Raw genomic sequence first — 17,464 nt, forward strand, 5'->3', positions numbered from 1 at the left:
ATGTCCCTACTTTTTCCTTCTACAGCAAATTTCTATGATCAGTAGCAAGTGACCAGCAAAACATGTGAACCCTTTTGTGTAATCTTACTGGGAAATCTAATATTATTTTTATATGAAATTAGAACATGTTCAGAAATTTATGTAAACTACTTAAGACTCGCCTTAAGATGTCCTCATTGTTTAAAAGGATTTTAAAAGCAGTAGTTACCAATGTAAAATTCTATTGCACCTTTTTGACTAAAGCATTTTGGGATATCTAGGAATTCTGTAATAATTAAGAATTTAGTTTGTAATACTTTGAGAATTCATATTACCTAAGGACATTTTTATACCAACTAAGCTTTAATGAATTTTAATTTTAAAAGGTTTATTTTTGTTTCAAAGTGAAAAAAGAACTATCATTTAAAAAGATTTTAACTAATTTTCTTTATAAAAGTTTAGTGACTCTCTTAACATCAGGATAAATTTTCAACTGTTTTAAAAGAAAAAGAAATATTTTTAGAAGAAATGTTTTTTTTTTAAAAAGGGGGGGGTTAAAGCCTACTAAATTTTCATTTTCAAGATAATGTATTACTAAATTAATATGTAATGATCTATAAAGCAGAAAAGATCATGCTGTTTTAATCTAAATTTGTAGTCATTTCATGGCCTAAGCAAAAGTTAAAATTAGTGTTTGAACTTATTAATAACTTAATTTCTAAAGTTTCTCTTCCAGAGTGAATATAATCAGAGAAGGATAAAGAAGCCTGTTAAACAACGCACATTGATTCAGCTGTGAGATTCAAGTTAGAAATCGCTTTTGTTTAAGACAATACAGCTATGCCAGTGAAAAGTAATAACTTGTGAGCTATCTTGTCTATGGTGGAAATATAAAGGAAAGTGAAGCAGTTTTAATAACGGGTTCAAGAGATTTTGAAAGATAAATAAAGGTTTGATTGAAAATATGGAAGGCAGATAATAAGGTTTGGGGAAAAAAGGGGTTATCCAAGCCCCTCCTATGCCCAGATAGTTGCTCTGGATGCCTTTGGACCAGTCTCAAATGGTTTAAGTATGTTGAGAGAGTGTGGGAAGTATTTTCAGAAGACGGAAAAATGATGTAACTTAATTTGATAATTAATAGCCCAATCAAATTTGAGATGGCCCTACCTAATACCAACCCATATTTAACCCCTTCTGGTCATTAAAAGTCTAATTCAACAAACAGATGTTCTATAAATAGATATAGTATTCTATAAACACATGTAATAATATTATATATTTTAAAAATGAAAGGATAAAAGCAAATGCTATTTTTAAGTTATTTGTATCCTATTTTGTAACTATGGCACAATTTAAATTATCACCAGTTCAAACTGTAATATAGTCAGCGCATAAATAATTGCCACAAAGGTACTAAATACTGATTTTAAACAAATGCATGTGAACTATTTTTTTCCTCCAGAATGCAACAGTGACTTTGCAAAGAAGAGGTATTATATTTAGTATTCTGTGAACTAACTAAATTAATAATACCTCTGAAATAATATTCCCTTCAGCAGTGGTAACTTGTTTCATTGTTGCTGCTCTTGTTTTTATTTTAGCTTATGTTAATTTGAGAGGAGAAACTATTGATAACTTGTAAAACAATTAAGAAAAAAATCCAGAAAACAGTTGGCCATTTTATAGATAACTGCCATGTCCACAGATACTATTTTATTTGCTCAACTCAAAGCAGCATTCTTCATGTCCTACATATTTTGCAGCCCACAATCGTTCTAGCTACATTGGTTTTCGCTGGCTACTAAGATGTTATTATACAATCTGGGTACCAAACAAGAGAGAAATATCACTTACATGAAAATGGAATGATCTTTAGTAAATACTAAGAGCAAACAACAATTTTCATAAACAGAAAAATCATTTTTGCATATTTCCATTATAACTTTTGTAATACTGAGTATGTTTCACAAATGATTTTCTCTGCTTTGTTGAATTTCAACACCTTCATTTCTGTATCATTTTAGCAAATAGTGGGAATTCCTCTATTGCCCTGGTAGAAAAAACCTCCAAGAAAGCCAATCCCCAGATTCCTACCTTGCAATTAAAAATGAGGGCACACTATTCTCACAAGAAAAAGCCAAGTGACTTCCATCACAAACTTCTGCCCCATTGCAAGTAATGTGGACAAAAACGCCCTCCACTAATACAGTCATGGATTTATATTGTGATTTCAAAACTATTAGACTCTTGTAGTCTAAGAGAGGTGCTTAGAGAATTGAGAGGTTAGATGACTGACCCACATTCGCACAACCAGTATATACTAAAGACATAATTCTAACCAGGAATTCCTGGTTTTCAGGTAGGATCTCTATCCACTATGTCACAATGCCTTGTCCTTCTGCTAATTGCCATTGTATATGAAGCATTTAGGATATCTTATGAAATCTATGATTATGTCATTTAAAAAGAAAAAAAATGATTGCTTTAGTGAGAGGAGAAAGGTCAAAGAGCCCAGTGTACCTGCATGACAATAAGAAGATCAAAGACTAGGATGAAGGAAGCCAAGAAGGCTCTAGAAACTTCATCACTGGGCAGAAATCCACGATTCAAATTGTCCCAGCTGATCCAATCAGTGGTGATGACAAGCACAACGACGGAGGTCAAAGTGAAAAGAACTGACCTGTAAGAAACAAAACACTTCTTTAAGAACACTGTAAAAAATTTTTAATGAGAGATGTGACTTGGTCTATGATTTGTTAATAAACTCCTCATTTATCAGATCCTCTATTATAAAGCATGACAACCTTAACAGAAAATGCAAAAGTTAAATGTCATAATTTCTTTTAAAAGTAGAAAGATATCAAATATGTGTGTCATCCCATGTAAGACTTTCTTTGACAGAGATTTTCTCTTGTGAATATGAAAATATTAAAATCTTATGCAATGAATTATTATGCAGAAATATTGCTGAGTATAGTTAGCTTTTCAAATGAGTTCAAAACAGTGCCAGCTTAATACTTTCCATTGTATGTTATATATTTTTGAGGTATAGAAATCTATATTGCCCTATAAGAAAGTAAGGGGACAGGGTATAATGGAGTGGAGTGATAAAAAGTAGGGCAGACTGGGAGAAGGTGTAATCAGAATGTATGCTATATCAGGGTGGGAGAGAGGAGAGATGGGGAGAAAATCTGGAACTCAAAATCTTGTGGAAATAAATGTTGAAAACTAAAAATATATAAATTCATTTTTAAAAGTAATAGTTTTGTCCTCATTGCCTTTTTTAATTCCTTCAATTTCTTTTTCTTGTTTTATTGCTATAGAAAACTATTCTAGTACAACACTGAATAACTGTGGTGATAGCAGTCATCTTTGTTTCACCCCCGATTTTATTCAGAAGAGTTCAAGTTTATCTCCATTAAGGACCATTCTTGGTCTTAGTATTAATAGCACTTATTTTAAGAAAGGCTCGATTCTTATGCTCTCTAATGTTTGTAAGAGGAATGAGTGTTATATTTATCATCATTGGTCACTGTAGTTTTTATCATTGATATGGTCAATTATGCTGTACTTTTCCTATTATTGAACCAGTGTAGCATCCTTGGCATAAAATTCACCTAGTCATAGTGTATGATCTTTGTGATATATTGCTGTTCATTAACAAAATTGGTCTACCATTTTCTTTCTTTACTTTAATTCTTCCTGCTTTAAATATCAGAATCATATTTTGTCATAAAAAGACTTTGGTAGGACTTGTTCTTTATCTATTTTTTTCAAATAGCTTACATGGTATCGTGATTGTTTGGTAGAATTCACTTGTAAATCAATATGGTACTGTAGATTTTCCTTAGGAAGCTGAGCTTCCTAAGTATGCTTTTCCTTTTCTGTTAATTTAGCCAGTTTATATTTTTGAAAATATTCATCAGTTTAACTTAGATTGTCAGTTTACTGGCACATACTTGGGCTTAATAATAGCTTTAAATTCATCTTTCCTGGTGGTGCATATCTAGGCTCTTTCTTAGAGCATGACTTTCAGGTAGTCCTATAATTCTTACATGATCTTTCCTCAATCTATTTTCCAGGTCAGTTGTTTATCCAGTGAAATATTTTACATTTGCTGCTATTTTTCATTCCTTTAACTTTGTTTTTATTGTTTCTTGATGCCTCATAAAGTCATTAGCTTCCACTTGCCCAATTCTAATTTTTAAGGAATTATTTTCTTCAGGGAGCATTTGTATCTCTTTTTCCATTTGGCCAAATCTGTTTTTTAAGGAGTTGTGTTCATCAGCGAATATTCCCAAATCTTTTTTTCCATTTGGCCAATTCTGTCTTTTAAAGTATTATTTTCTTTAGTAATTTTGAGTCTCTTTTACCAAGCTGCTAATAGTCTTTTCATAATTTTCTTTCTTTGCTTGTATTTCTTTACCTAATTTTCCTACTACCACTTTTATTTGATATTGAAAAGCAATTTTTAGCTCTTTCAGGAATTTTTGTTGAACTTACGTCCAATTCACATTTTTTCCCTTTGAGGTTTTGCTTGTAGCTATTTTGACTTCATTTACTTCTTCAAAGTTGGTATTTTTTATCTTTCCTTTCACCATAGAGATTTTTATTGTCAGGTTCTTTTTTGTTGTTTGTCATTTTTCCCACCTTATTTCTTGACTTTGAACTTTACGATAAAGTTGAGTTCTGTTCCTGGTGGGAATATGAGTCTGTACTATATAAACTATTCTCAAAAACGAAGAGAGAAAAAAGTATTTCGTTAAATTCCTTTTATGACCTAAATATAACCCTAATTTCCTAAGGCAGAGAAGGATATAACCTGCTTAAGTCGCATGGAATAGAAAGGGGTGGAGCAGGGGAGGGGGGAACAGGAAGAGGTGGAGCTGGAGGATAGTTGAGAGGAAATTTGGTTATGGGAGCAGTCAGAGGTAGGAAGGACACAGGAAAGTAGGAGATGGTTAGCGTGAGTGAAAGAGCTTATTTGTGATTTTGTTTAAGGGAACCTGCTTGGGATTTGTTTAAGGGACCTGGTTTGTGGGAAGCCTAACAGGGGGAAGGCTTGGGGTAGATGTTGCTCTCTGCATTGTTATTGTGTATAGATGTCTGTTATGATGGGTTTGACTTTCTGGTGTCTGAAAAAATGTTTTGGTTCTGTCTTCCATGTGGACAGTCTGTTGTATTTCAAGACTCAGAATTGCATCAGGATATTCATGGCTGCTGTAGGTGCTTTAAAAATAGACTAACCTAAATGGCAAAAGAGATACAAAAAGCCAATGAGAAGAAAGCCCTAAAAAGCAGAATTGGCCAGATTCAAAAGGAGGTCCAAAAGGTCACTGAAGGAAATAATTCCTTAAAGACTAGAATGGAGCAGATGAAAGCTAATGACTTTATAAAAATCATGAAATTATAAAACAAAGCCAAAGGAATGACAAAATAACAGACAATGTGAAATATCTCATTGGAAAAACAATTGACCTAGAAAATATATCCAGGAAAGACAATTTAAAAATTACTGGACTATCTGAAAGCCATGATCACAAAAAGAGCCTAGACATCATCTTTCAAGAACTTATCAAGGAAAACTGACCTGATATTGTAGAACTAGAGGGTAAAATAGATATTGAAAGAATCCACCAATTGCCCTCAGAAAGAGATACGAAAAGGAAAATTCCAAGGAACATTGTAGCCAAATTCCAGAGCTCCCAGATGTCCTTCCTTTGTTCCTTCCTTCGTTCCTTCCTTCCTTCCTTCCTTGTTGTTCCCCAAACCTTAGACCCAGTGTATTCTGAAGCCCACAGGTTGTACAAGAATAGATGTCTGCCTAAGCTCCACTTAATGACTGGCTTTGAGTGATTATCAATAGTAACAGTTTCTCTTTCCCTCCCAGCATGATTTAGCTATTTTTTTCTCTTTCGCTCATTAAAAGGGCCCTTCCCTGACTACTTCTTAAAGAGACCTATTCACTCAATTGGTGTTACCTCCCTTTATGTGAGCACCTGAAAAGGACTATTCTAAATAGGCCAAGGTCTCCCATTGCATCCTGGACCATCTCCAGTCACCCTGATGAATATCTGGTCACTGGACCCAGATGGTTCAGAAGGATAAAGTGAGGCTGGTGACCTTGCACAGCCCTCTCTTACTCAAAACAAAGTCAAATGCAAGTCATGTCATCATTTCTCTGATGTCATGGTCTTCTTCAAAAATGAAGAATGAACATAACAACAGGTGCTGTGAATATTGCATTGGTGCTGCAAACCCTTTAAAAAATACAAAACACATTTGTACTAGAAATTCTATGAAATACAGTTATAGTAGGATCTTTTACATGGTGTGTGTGTATATATACATATATGTAGTAACACTTCTGTATATGTGTATATATGCATATATGTGTGTATGCATGTGTATATATACATTCTGATACACACACATACACACACACACACACACATATATATATATATATATATATATATATATATATATATATATATATATATATATATAAAGATTGTTCATTTGTTTCAGTTGTATCTGACTCTTCATGATCCCATTTTAGGTTTTCTTGGCAAAGATAATGCTTTGCCATTTCCTTTTTACAGGACAGGAAACTGAGGCAAACAGGATTACCTGTCACATAGGGTCACATAGCCAGTAAGTGTCTGAGGCCAAATTTGAACTCAGAAAGATGAATCTTCCTGACTTCAGGCCCAGCACTCAATTCACTATTCCACCTAGCTACCTGAAACAAATATTAAATTACATATAATCAAGAAATACTACAAGTCTTCTCAATGAATATAGAAGCAAAGCAAGAATGCCCAGTTTACTTTTCTTATTTGATGTAGTTCCATAAATGCTAGCCATAAATATAAGACAAAAGAAAGAAAATTAAAACATAAAGATAGGTAAAGATGAGACAAAACTATTATTTGATGAATATCATGGGGAAACAACAAAGAAACCAAGTTAAATAATTAATAGCTTTAACACAAATCCAGATAGAAAGGCGATGAACTCTGAATGTAAATAGAGGCATATACTGATTTAGGGGATTGGTTTGTTTTATTTTAACATGGCTAATGAAGGCATTTTTTTTCTTGAATATACATGTTTGTAACAAATTTTGTTTTTCTTGCTCTCTTGATTGGGAGGGAAGAGGGGAAAGGAGAGAATGAGGAGCTAAAAATCCAACTGAATTTTAAATATAGTTTAAGTAAAGTTAGTCTAAAAATTAACCCTAACAATCCAGAAATATCAACATTTCCATATAAAAATAACAGAACCCAGGAAGTAATAATAGAAAGAACAGTATAAGTCAAAATAATACAAAATGCACTGCAAAGTACTTTACAAATATTTCATTGTATCCTCATAAAAACTTTGTAAGATAGGTGCTGTTTTACACATGAGAAAACTGAGGCTGAGAGGTTAAGTGGCTTTCCTCAGACCATGTAACCAGTATGTCAATGTCAAAGGCAATACTGAACTCAGATCTTCATGATTCCACATGCACTGCTCTATCTGCTATGATTCCTACCTTCCAAAGTACATTGTGGGGGAGGAGGGGAGGGAGGAGAATGACAGAGTGGAAGAACTGAGAGGAGACTAGCATTTCCAGACCTCAAATGACACTATAAAACAACAAATACTAAAACATAAAATATGACTAAAAAGAAAAAAGAACAATGGAACTGAGTAGACAAGAAACCAAAACAATCAACCAAACAAACCAATAACTCAATGATTCAATTTAATACCCCTTTCCAAAATTGAATTATATAGAAAGAAAATCTCTATTTGATAAAGAATTTCTGGGAAAATTGGAAAGCCATCCAGTAGAACTTAGTCTTAAACAAACATCTAAAACTATAATACACATTAACTAAAAACAGATATATGACTAATCATAACATAAAAAATTAGGAAAGCAGATCAAGTACCTTTCACAGCTATAAGTTGGGAAAGAATTCTTAACTAATCAGGAGATAAAGGAAATTGTAAGATATAAAACAATCATTTAAATTACATGAAATTGAGGATACAAAAAAGCTAATATGTCTCAAAAACAGGACAAAGTTGGAGGGAAATCTTTACATCAAATCTACACAAGATTCTGATATCTAAGAAAAATAGATAACTAATCAACGTTATATATGAGACCAAAAGACATTTCTCAATGACTAATTAGTCAAAGAATATCAACAGTTTTCAAAAGAAGTTGCAAATTATTAAGAACTATATGAAAGAATACTCCAAATCATTAAGAATAAAAATGCAAATGAAAACAGGTCTGAGTTTTTACTTCACCTAGAAAATTGACAGATTACAAAAAACAGTATCGCCTTTATAAGCTTCAAGGTGTTCTTATCTCAAGCCACATTCACATTGAGTCAGGTTCTGAGAGTACAATAGCTCTTGTCACACATCAGAGTTCTAGGAGTATTTTGGAGGAACTGGGATACCTTTCTCTAATATCATTTGCTTGAACCCTCATTTCTCTGTGAGTTGCCAGTGATTTGTTCCACTATCATTTAACCATTTAAAATCAATACACTTTAAAAGCAACATTTGTTGAGGCAATACAGTACAAAAATTATGCTCCAATATCAAAGAATATACTCTCCCTTATACCACTTCAAGACGTGGAGGGAGTGGCCTCATACTTGATATAAAGCTGCTATAAAGCATCTGCCCAAACCAAGTTGACTTCTGAATACGACATAGCCACTAGACGTGCCACTGTCCCTTTGGCCAGGTTAATTTATAACCACATTAGATTCTGTTCCTCAAGATTGTGCTGTTGCCTCACATGGTAAACTCTGGTGTAGATTCTAGTTCCTGGACCCTGGTTGCTCCTCCAGCCCCTTAAAGCTCATAAAGTCATAGTCATCTCCAATAGTTCTTTCACCTAAGAGCAGGAAAGAAGAAATGCAAAGAGGCAAAGAACAAAGGCTGTATTCACAGACAAATGTTGATCCAGACAGGAAAGGCCCCAACCTTTTCTCACACAGAGAATCTTTTCCTCTTCTGAATGAGTCAGGAAAATGGGTATAAGTAGCCCCTTTGAAATCTTTTGTCTGCCTCTCATTTTTGATTCAGTAGTCAATGGAAAAATGTACCTCTTCATCACAATACAAGCTACAGTAGAAACAGTCAGAGTACCTGCTTCTATTTTGAATCATGGAGCAGGGTCCTTCCTTTCTTCATCATCATGCCTTACTACAAGAAGGATGCCCAGCCTCCTTCTTGTGGGCTGGTAGGAGGAAGCACTTATTGTGTATATGCTCGAAACACGGATTTCCTTTGTTCAGTCCCCCATTACAACAAGATAATTAATATGGGGAAATAGGCACACTAATACTTTGTGGGTGAAGCTGTGATTTAGTACAATCATTATGAAAACAATTTGGAATTATAAAAATAAAGTCATTAAAATGACCATAGGCTTTGATCAATTGATTCCACTGCTAGACATATGCCAAAGGAGAATATCAGCAAAAATAAAGGTTTCATATATACCAAAATACTTGTAAGAGCACTTTTTGTAGTGTCACAATAAATGCTTATCAACTGGGGAAGAGAAAAATAAACTTTGGTACCTGAATGTAATGGAATATTGTTGTACTATAAGAAAAAAATGAGAAATAATGGTGGAGTAGGTAAAAAATATTCCAGGTTCTCCAAATTCCCTCCACAAAGAAGACAGAACATCACCTCAAAGTGAAGAGTGACAGAAGGAAATAAAATTTGGGGTGAAGAAGCTGTCTCAGTAAGAGCAGAGTTTTCACCTAAGTGAAGTGCAAACACATCCAGGCAGACTCTGCTGAATCAACAAATAACAAGCTCTGGAGGTAGCTGGGTCTTGAGGGAGCCTCAGTCTCAGGAACTCTCACCTCAAAGACAGCATGGGGTTCAGACAGCTAAGTAGGGGAAGACTGAAGGACCCTCCACTGTCTCAGGATGACAGACCCAGCTGTCTTGACCAGACAGGGTGCATCCATACCTGTGGCTATGGATGAGGAAGAGTGAGCTCATGGCAGGTAAGCATTGCAGCAGAAGGGAAAGAGTCCAGCTGGCCAGAAGCACTTAGAGGAGAAGAGTCCCTAGTTTCAGTTCCAGGAAAGAAGAGGGAATTAAAGTTTGTAGTCAAAACAGGGACAGCAGGGAGAAAGAGCATTTACAGGACAGCATGAATGGAGGCCCTACTCATGAAGTAGAGGTCAAGAGGAGTTCCCAGCGTCGGGTCCCCAGACAGGTGTATCAGTATCATACACAGGGGGACCTGCTACCACAGGTTCTTTGATCTGCTTCTCTAAAAGGAAAGGCAACTTTTAGAGGTTAACAATCACTTTAATCAAGCACAGGTATCATAGATAATCAAAATCAAAATTTCAGAGAAATAAAAAATCAACACACAGCGTTTCCAAACTGTCTGACCCTTAACATACATACATCTTTTACCAGAGGGAAGTATCAATACCTGGATTTTCAAAGCCAGGGGGCTGCTTAGCAGCTTTCCAGAGTCTCTCATCTGGCACACAAACCTTCCAAAAACTAAGCCTCAAAGTAAAATCTTACCCTCCGAGTATTTATACACTTTTTAGAGCCAAAGGGCATCACATCCCTTGAGAACCGGTGCCTCATTAACAAAAAGGTGTGGGCCTTCCTACAAATATTCCCAGGTCCAACAAGGGTGGGAAAGATCTTCCTTAATCACATTATTCAGAGGCATCATACTTCGTGGCATAAACAAAAACAGCAAAAGATCCTACTTTGCTTGCCCTCACAATAGAGTACAGAAAATAACAGTAAGAAAGACCTGGGGGAGAGGAAGTAGGAGGAAAAATTTGGAATTCAAAATGCTGTAAAAGTGAACATTGAAAACCATCTTTGCATGTAATTGGAAAAAATAAAATGCTATTAAGTGTGGGGGAGAATAAAATAAAATAAAAAAGAAGCACCTGAGGCCTGGAGCACCATTCCCCACAATTTGGAACCAAAACCTCATTGTAATAATAAGCTTCTAAAAATAAAATAAAACAAAATAAAAATAAAATGAGTAGGCAAAGGAGAAAGGACCCAGTTGTAGACCAGGGACAGAGAAGATCTGGGTTATATTCAGAGGATAGTAGAAGTAAAAAAAAAAAACAAACAAACAGTACTCCTACTCCTGAAAAAGAAACATCAAATGGTAACAAGCACCAAAAGACTTCTTGTAAGAACTTAAAAAGAACTTCCAAAACAAAATATGATCTCCTTCTCAGAACTAGATAAATTTAACCACAAAATAAACAAGAAAGACATTAAGGAGGTGAATAGAATCTTAAAAAAGTTAAATGTGGAAAATACTCCTGGGAGCCAAGATGGTAGAGTAAATAGTGGGTCACTCTGATGTTATCTAATTGACTTCAAAAAAAGCCCCCAGAAAATACCACCCCAGGAAAAATCCTGGAACAGAAGAGCCAATAGAAAGATAGGGTGCAACAGTCTTTTAGCCAGGGAGATTGGGGGATTAACGGGAATGGTCCCTCTCACTGTAGTGGACAGGGAGCAATATAGGAAACGAGGCATCCTGGCAAGTCATTATCAAGCCCCACTGCAGTAAACTGACAGGAGATCCTGAGCCCCAGGGTGGTGGAGCAAGCAAGTGCCAACATGAGGACACCCTGAGTGCCTTGGCATAGCCAGGGAAACTGGGAGACATCAACTTGGAAAACCACCATGTGCATATGTGGACAAGTTTCCACTAGCAGCGGAACATCCCAGGCTCTAGCATAACCTCAGTTAGGAAGCATCCTACAACAGCCAGAACAACCTGCCCACACACACAGACAAACTCATAAACTTCAGTGTAGCCCCAGAGAAACACAGAAAAAGCTTACCTGGGCCCTGACCCCCAGTACAAAATGCTTGGGACAGTGCTACCTCTGACTCAGAAGCAGAGATTAACTTTAAAAGCTAGGAAATGAGCAATAATCATAAGCATAAAGCAACAAAGAAGATACCATAGTAAATTATTATGGTGATAGGGAAGATCAAAACAAAAATTCAGAAGAGGGCAACATAGTAATTATACCCACATCCAAAATGTTAAAAATCGTTTTAGCATGCAACTGGAAATTAAGTTATACAGGCAATGGAGTACAGAAAAATAGAGGGGAAGGGGGATGGAAGAAGAGTGGGCAACAGAAAGGAGGACAGACGGGAGGAAGGGGTGTATGGAGTACATGCTGTCTTGGGGTGGGATTGGAGAGAGATAGGGAGAAAATTTTGAATTCAAATTCTTGTGGAAGTGAATGTTAAGAACTGAAAAATAAATAAATTATATGAAAAAATTTTTTAAAGTAAAAGGCTGGAGCAGAATATGTACGCTTCAGATGAAGTAAAAAAAAAAAAAAAAAAGCAGGGGTAGTAATCCTGAGCTCAGACAAAGCAAAAGCAAAAACAGATCTAATTAAAAGGGATAAGGAAGGAAACTATGTGCTGCTAAAAGGGACCATAGACAATGAATATCATTACTAAACATATATGTACCAATTGGTATACCATCCAAATTCTTAGAGGAGAATTTAAAGGAGTTATAGTAATAAATAAACATCAATTAAGTAGAATTAATAGAATTTAGTGAAAGACTTTCATTGAAGGCCAACCATCAAACCCAGACATAAGTGGCATGTGCTAAACCACTAGAAAATCCAAGAGCCTTAGAAATAGAAGCACCCCCTGAACTCCAGAGATGTGAATGGCAACTACTTTTGCAGGTACTGTAGCAGTATTCAGGAAAAAAAAATACTGAAAACCCAGAAAATAAAGGTCAAAAGGTCCTTGGCACTGTCAAATAACTCAACATCAGAAATGAATTGGAAATTCATTGGAAACAATATTAAAGAAGGTAATTGGTATTGGATTTACCAATGACCCCTAAAGACCTTTCTATTTGAATTAGAGCTGAAAGCTCCTATTTGTGTTGTTTCCCTCTACTAGAACACAAGCTCATTTAAAGCAGGGACCATATTGTTTTTCTATATGTATCTTGAGCCCTTAACAGAATTTTTTGCATACAGTAAATACTTAATAAATGATTTTTAATCTACTCCTTCATCCTGACCTCTTCTGAATAAGAACATCCAAGAATATAAATGTTGCTTAGGATGATGCTGTTTCATTAATAAAAATAGATCATGTCTTGAGACACAAAAATTATGAAAAGTAAAATAATCAAAAATATCAAACCATTCTTTACAGATCATAATGCAAAATAAGTGATTTCTATAAGAAATATAAGCAAAAGAGAAAGACCTAAATGGAGACATAAAATGACATCCTAAACAGTGAAGAATAATGAGTGGATCAAAGAGCAAATCATAAATCAACAGACAAAAGTTACAAACATCTTTATAAGTTACAGCAAAATCCATAAAGAAATAATATAAAGGAAATTCCCATTTAAAATAACTTCAGCATTCATAAAATGGCTAAAAGTCAATCTACCAAAACACATTTGAGACTTACACAATGACAATTACAGAACACTACTCAAAGCAATAAAAAATGACTTTAACAATTGGAAGAAAAATTAGTACTATTGCTTGGCCATGGCAACATAATAAAAATGACAAAAGTAATTGAATTTATTTATATATTTAGAACTGCACCAATGAAACCACTGAAGAGTTTGCTTTCCCTTTAGAATTTTTTAAAATTTGAATTTAAAGACAAAAACATTAACAAACACAAAGGATCACAGAGTACATTATATGAACTTGTGAATTTTCATCTCATAACACTTTTTTTAAAGTATATAATCAATTCTGCATATTAATTTCAAAATTGTCCTGATTGGGGACTTTCAGGAACCAAGATGGCAGAACAAGAAGTCGATTTTTGACCTCTAAAAACCCAGAAAATATCACCCCAGGAAAAATCCTGAAATAGCAATTAGCAAAAAGACAGGGTACAGCGGTCTTGTAGCTCAGGAAGTTTAAGAGATTAACAAGAAAGGTCCCTTTCACTCTGGTGGAAGAGGGGCTTTACAAAACAGAAGATGCCCCATCAAGCCAGTAATAATCCCTACCTCAGCAAGCCAGGTAGAGATCCTGAACCTCCACCCAGGGGGTGGAGCAGGGAAGTACCAATAAAATAATCCCTTCTTATCCCCACTACCACAAGTGCCTTGGCACAGGCAAGGGAACTGGTAGACTCCAATTCAGAAAACCACCATGTGTGCCAGCAGGCAGGTCTCTTCAAGCATCAAAACCTCCCTGTTTTTCAGCACAAATCTGGGAGGCACAGCTCTAGGGAGGCAGGAGTACTACAGCAGCTAAACCTCCCAATACAACAGCACAACTACAGGAAGCACAAGTCCAGGTGGACAGGCATACTCCAGTAGGTAAAAACTTCCAGTTATTCTAAGCAGTCCAGGTGAGCAGGCATATTTGAAGGGTCACTCCCCCTAGACCCCACCCACAGAGTTTCAGTGTTGCTGAATCCAGTTCAGTACCAGGTAAACTGTCAGAACCCTACCACCTCAAGTTGCCCACACTTTAGGCTAAAAGACACAAAGCCAGTGACTAAGAACCTGGCCCCCAGCACAAGAAGCTTGGGTCAGTTCTCCCTATGCTCCAGAAGAAGTTCTCAACTTTAAAAGGCTGGAAACAGGCAAATACCACGAGGAAAAAATAGAAATGGACAATGACCAATTTCTATGGGAATAGGGAAAATCAAAACACAAATTCAGAAAAGGACAGATAATATTGTCAATATACCCACAATGGAAAACTCAAAAGGGAATGTGAACTGGTCACAAGTCCAAAAATGCATCTTGGAAGAGCTCAAGAAAGGATGGTAAAAGTCAAATAAGAGAGATAGAAGAAAAATTGGAAAAACAAATGAGAGGTATGCAAGAGAGAGCAAATAATTTGGAAGAGAAAGGACAAAAATGGATGGTAGAAAACAATTCCTTAGAAAACTCAATTGTTCAAATAAGGAAAAAGTACATTGAAGAAAACAACTCATTAAAAAGTAGAATAGCCTAAATGGAAGTGTAGGCACAAAAATTTACTGAAGAGAAGAACTCCTTAAAAAGTAAAATGGTGGGGAGGAGCCAAGATGGTGGAGTAAAAAGATACACATTTGCTAGCTCCCAACCCACAGCCCATAAAATACCTGTAAAGCAGAACTCGCAACAAATTCTGGAGCTGCAGAAGCCACAGAACAATGGAGTGAAGGAGATATCTGTTCCAGAGAGACCTAAAAAACTGACACAAAAGGTCCATCGCGCACCAGACCCACAGCAGAGCTCAGCCCTACCTTGGCTGCGCTGCACCGAGAGGAGCAGATCTGAGCAGGCTTCAAGGACAGAATCTCCAGCAGCAGCACAGGTCCCTCCACCCACAGGCGTCAAAGGTCAGTGAGAGAGTGTTTTTGGCTGGCCAAGAGGGGAATGGGGTGTCCCCATAACTCAGGCCCCCTCGGGAGGCAGCAGCAGAGGCAGCAGCATACAAGGGCTCCCAAAGCAGGCAGGAGCTCAGACCCATTGTTGAAGGTCTCCACATAAACCCCCTGAGGGAACTAAGACCTGTGTGGTGGTCCTGCCCCCACTTGAGCACCTAACCTTAATCTCACACTGAATAGCAGGCCCGTCCCCACCAAAAGCCCTGAGGCTGGAAAGCAGTATTTGAATCTCAGCCCCCAAGCACTAGCTGGGCAGATCTGGAGGTGAGGTGGGTATGGAGAGGAAACTCAGAAGTCAAGTAACTGGCTGGGAAAATGCCCTGAAAAGGGAAAAAAAATAAGACCATAGAAGGTTACTTTCTTGGTGAACAGATATTTTCTCCCGTCCTTTCAGATGAGGAATAACAATGCTTACCATCAGGGAAAGACATAAAGGTCAAGGCTTCTGTATCCCAAACATCCAAAATAAATATTCAATGGGCTCAGGCCATGGAAGAGCTCAAAAAGGATTTTGAAAATCAAGTTAGAGAGGTGGCAGAATAACTGGGAAGAGAAATGAGAGAGATGCAATAAAAGCATGAAAAGCAGGTCAACACCTTGATAAAGGAGACCCAAAAAAATGCTGAAGAAAATAACACCTTGAAAAATAGGCTAACTCAATTGGCAAAAGAGGTTCAAAAAGCCAATGAGGAGAAGAATGCTTTAAAAAGCAGAATTAGCCAAAAGGAAAAGGAGGTCCAAAAGCTCACTGAAGAATATAGTTCTTTAAAAATTAGAATGGAACAGATGGAGGCTAATGACTTTATGAGAAACCAAGAAATCACAAAACAAAACCAAAAGAATGAAAAAATGGAAGATCATGTGAAATATCTCATTGGAAAAACAACTGACCTGGAAAATAGATCCAGGAGAGACAATTTAAAAATTGTGGGATTACCTGAAAGTCATGATCAAAAAAAGGGCCTAGACATCATCTTTCATGAAATTATCATGGAAAACTGCCCTGAGATTCTAGAACCAGAGGGCAAAATAAGTATTCAAGGAGTCCACAGATCAGCGCCTGAAAGAGATCCAGAAAGAGAAACTCCTAGGAACATTGTGGCCAAATTCCAGAGTTCCCTGGTCAAGGAGAAAATATTGCAAGCAGCTAGAAAGAAACAATTCAAGTATTGTGGAAATACAATCAGGATAACACAAGATCTAGCAGCTTCTACATTAAGGGATCAAAGGGTGTGGAATATGATATTCCAGAAGTCAAAGGAACTAGGACTAAAACCAAAAATCACCTACCCAGCAAAACTGAGTATAATACTTCAGGCGAAAAAATGGTCTTTCAATGAAATAGAGGACTTTCAAGCATTCTTGATGAAAAGACAAGAGCTGAAAAGAAATTTGACTACCAAACACAAGAATGAAGAGAAGCATGAAAAGGTAAACAGCAAAGAGAAATCATAAGGGACTTACTAAAGTTGAACTGTTTGCATTCCTACATGGAAAGACAATATTTGTAACTCTTGAAACTTCAGTATCTGGGTAGTGGGTGGGATTACACACACACACACACACACACATACACGCACACACACACGAACACACACAGAGACAGAGAGCACAGAATGAATTGAATAGGATGGGATCATATCTTAAAAAAATAAAATTAAGTGGTGAGAGAGATACATTGGGAGGAGAAAGGGAGAAATGGAATGGGGCAAATTATCTCGCATAAAAGAGGCAAGCAAAAGGCTTTTCAGTGGAGGGAAAAAGAGGGGAGGTGAGAGAAAAACATGAAGTTTACTCTCATCACATTCGACTAAAGGAAGGAATAAAATGCACACTCATTTTGGTATGAAAACCTATCTTACAATACAGGAAAGTGGGGGAGAAGGGGATAAGCAGCATGGGAGGGGGATGATGGAAGGGAGGGCAATGGAAGAAGGGAGCAATTTGAGGTTAACACTCTTGGGGCGGGACAGGATCAAAAGAGAGAATAGAAGCAATGGGGGGCAGGACAGGATGAAGGGAAATA

General features: G+C 36.5%; 1 protein-coding gene across 16 annotated transcripts in view; it reads right to left on the minus strand.

Annotated features, from left to right (window-relative positions):
- The window catches only part of TMEM117 (transmembrane protein 117), a 234,518-nt gene that overhangs the window by 42,508 nt on the left and 174,546 nt on the right, over window positions 1–17,464 (minus strand). For all 16 annotated transcript variants that reach the window (XM_072654278.1, XM_072654276.1, XM_072654275.1 and 13 more), the window contains one exon: window positions 2,500–2,659. In XM_072654278.1, the coding sequence (XP_072510379.1) occupies window positions 2,500–2,659 (160 nt within the window). The remainder of the gene's footprint in view (window positions 1–2,499; window positions 2,660–17,464) is intronic.

This window comes from Notamacropus eugenii, chromosome 3 (assembly GCF_028372415.1).
Source record: "Notamacropus eugenii isolate mMacEug1 chromosome 3, mMacEug1.pri_v2, whole genome shotgun sequence".
Taxonomy (NCBI): Eukaryota; Metazoa; Chordata; class Mammalia; order Diprotodontia; family Macropodidae; genus Notamacropus; species Notamacropus eugenii.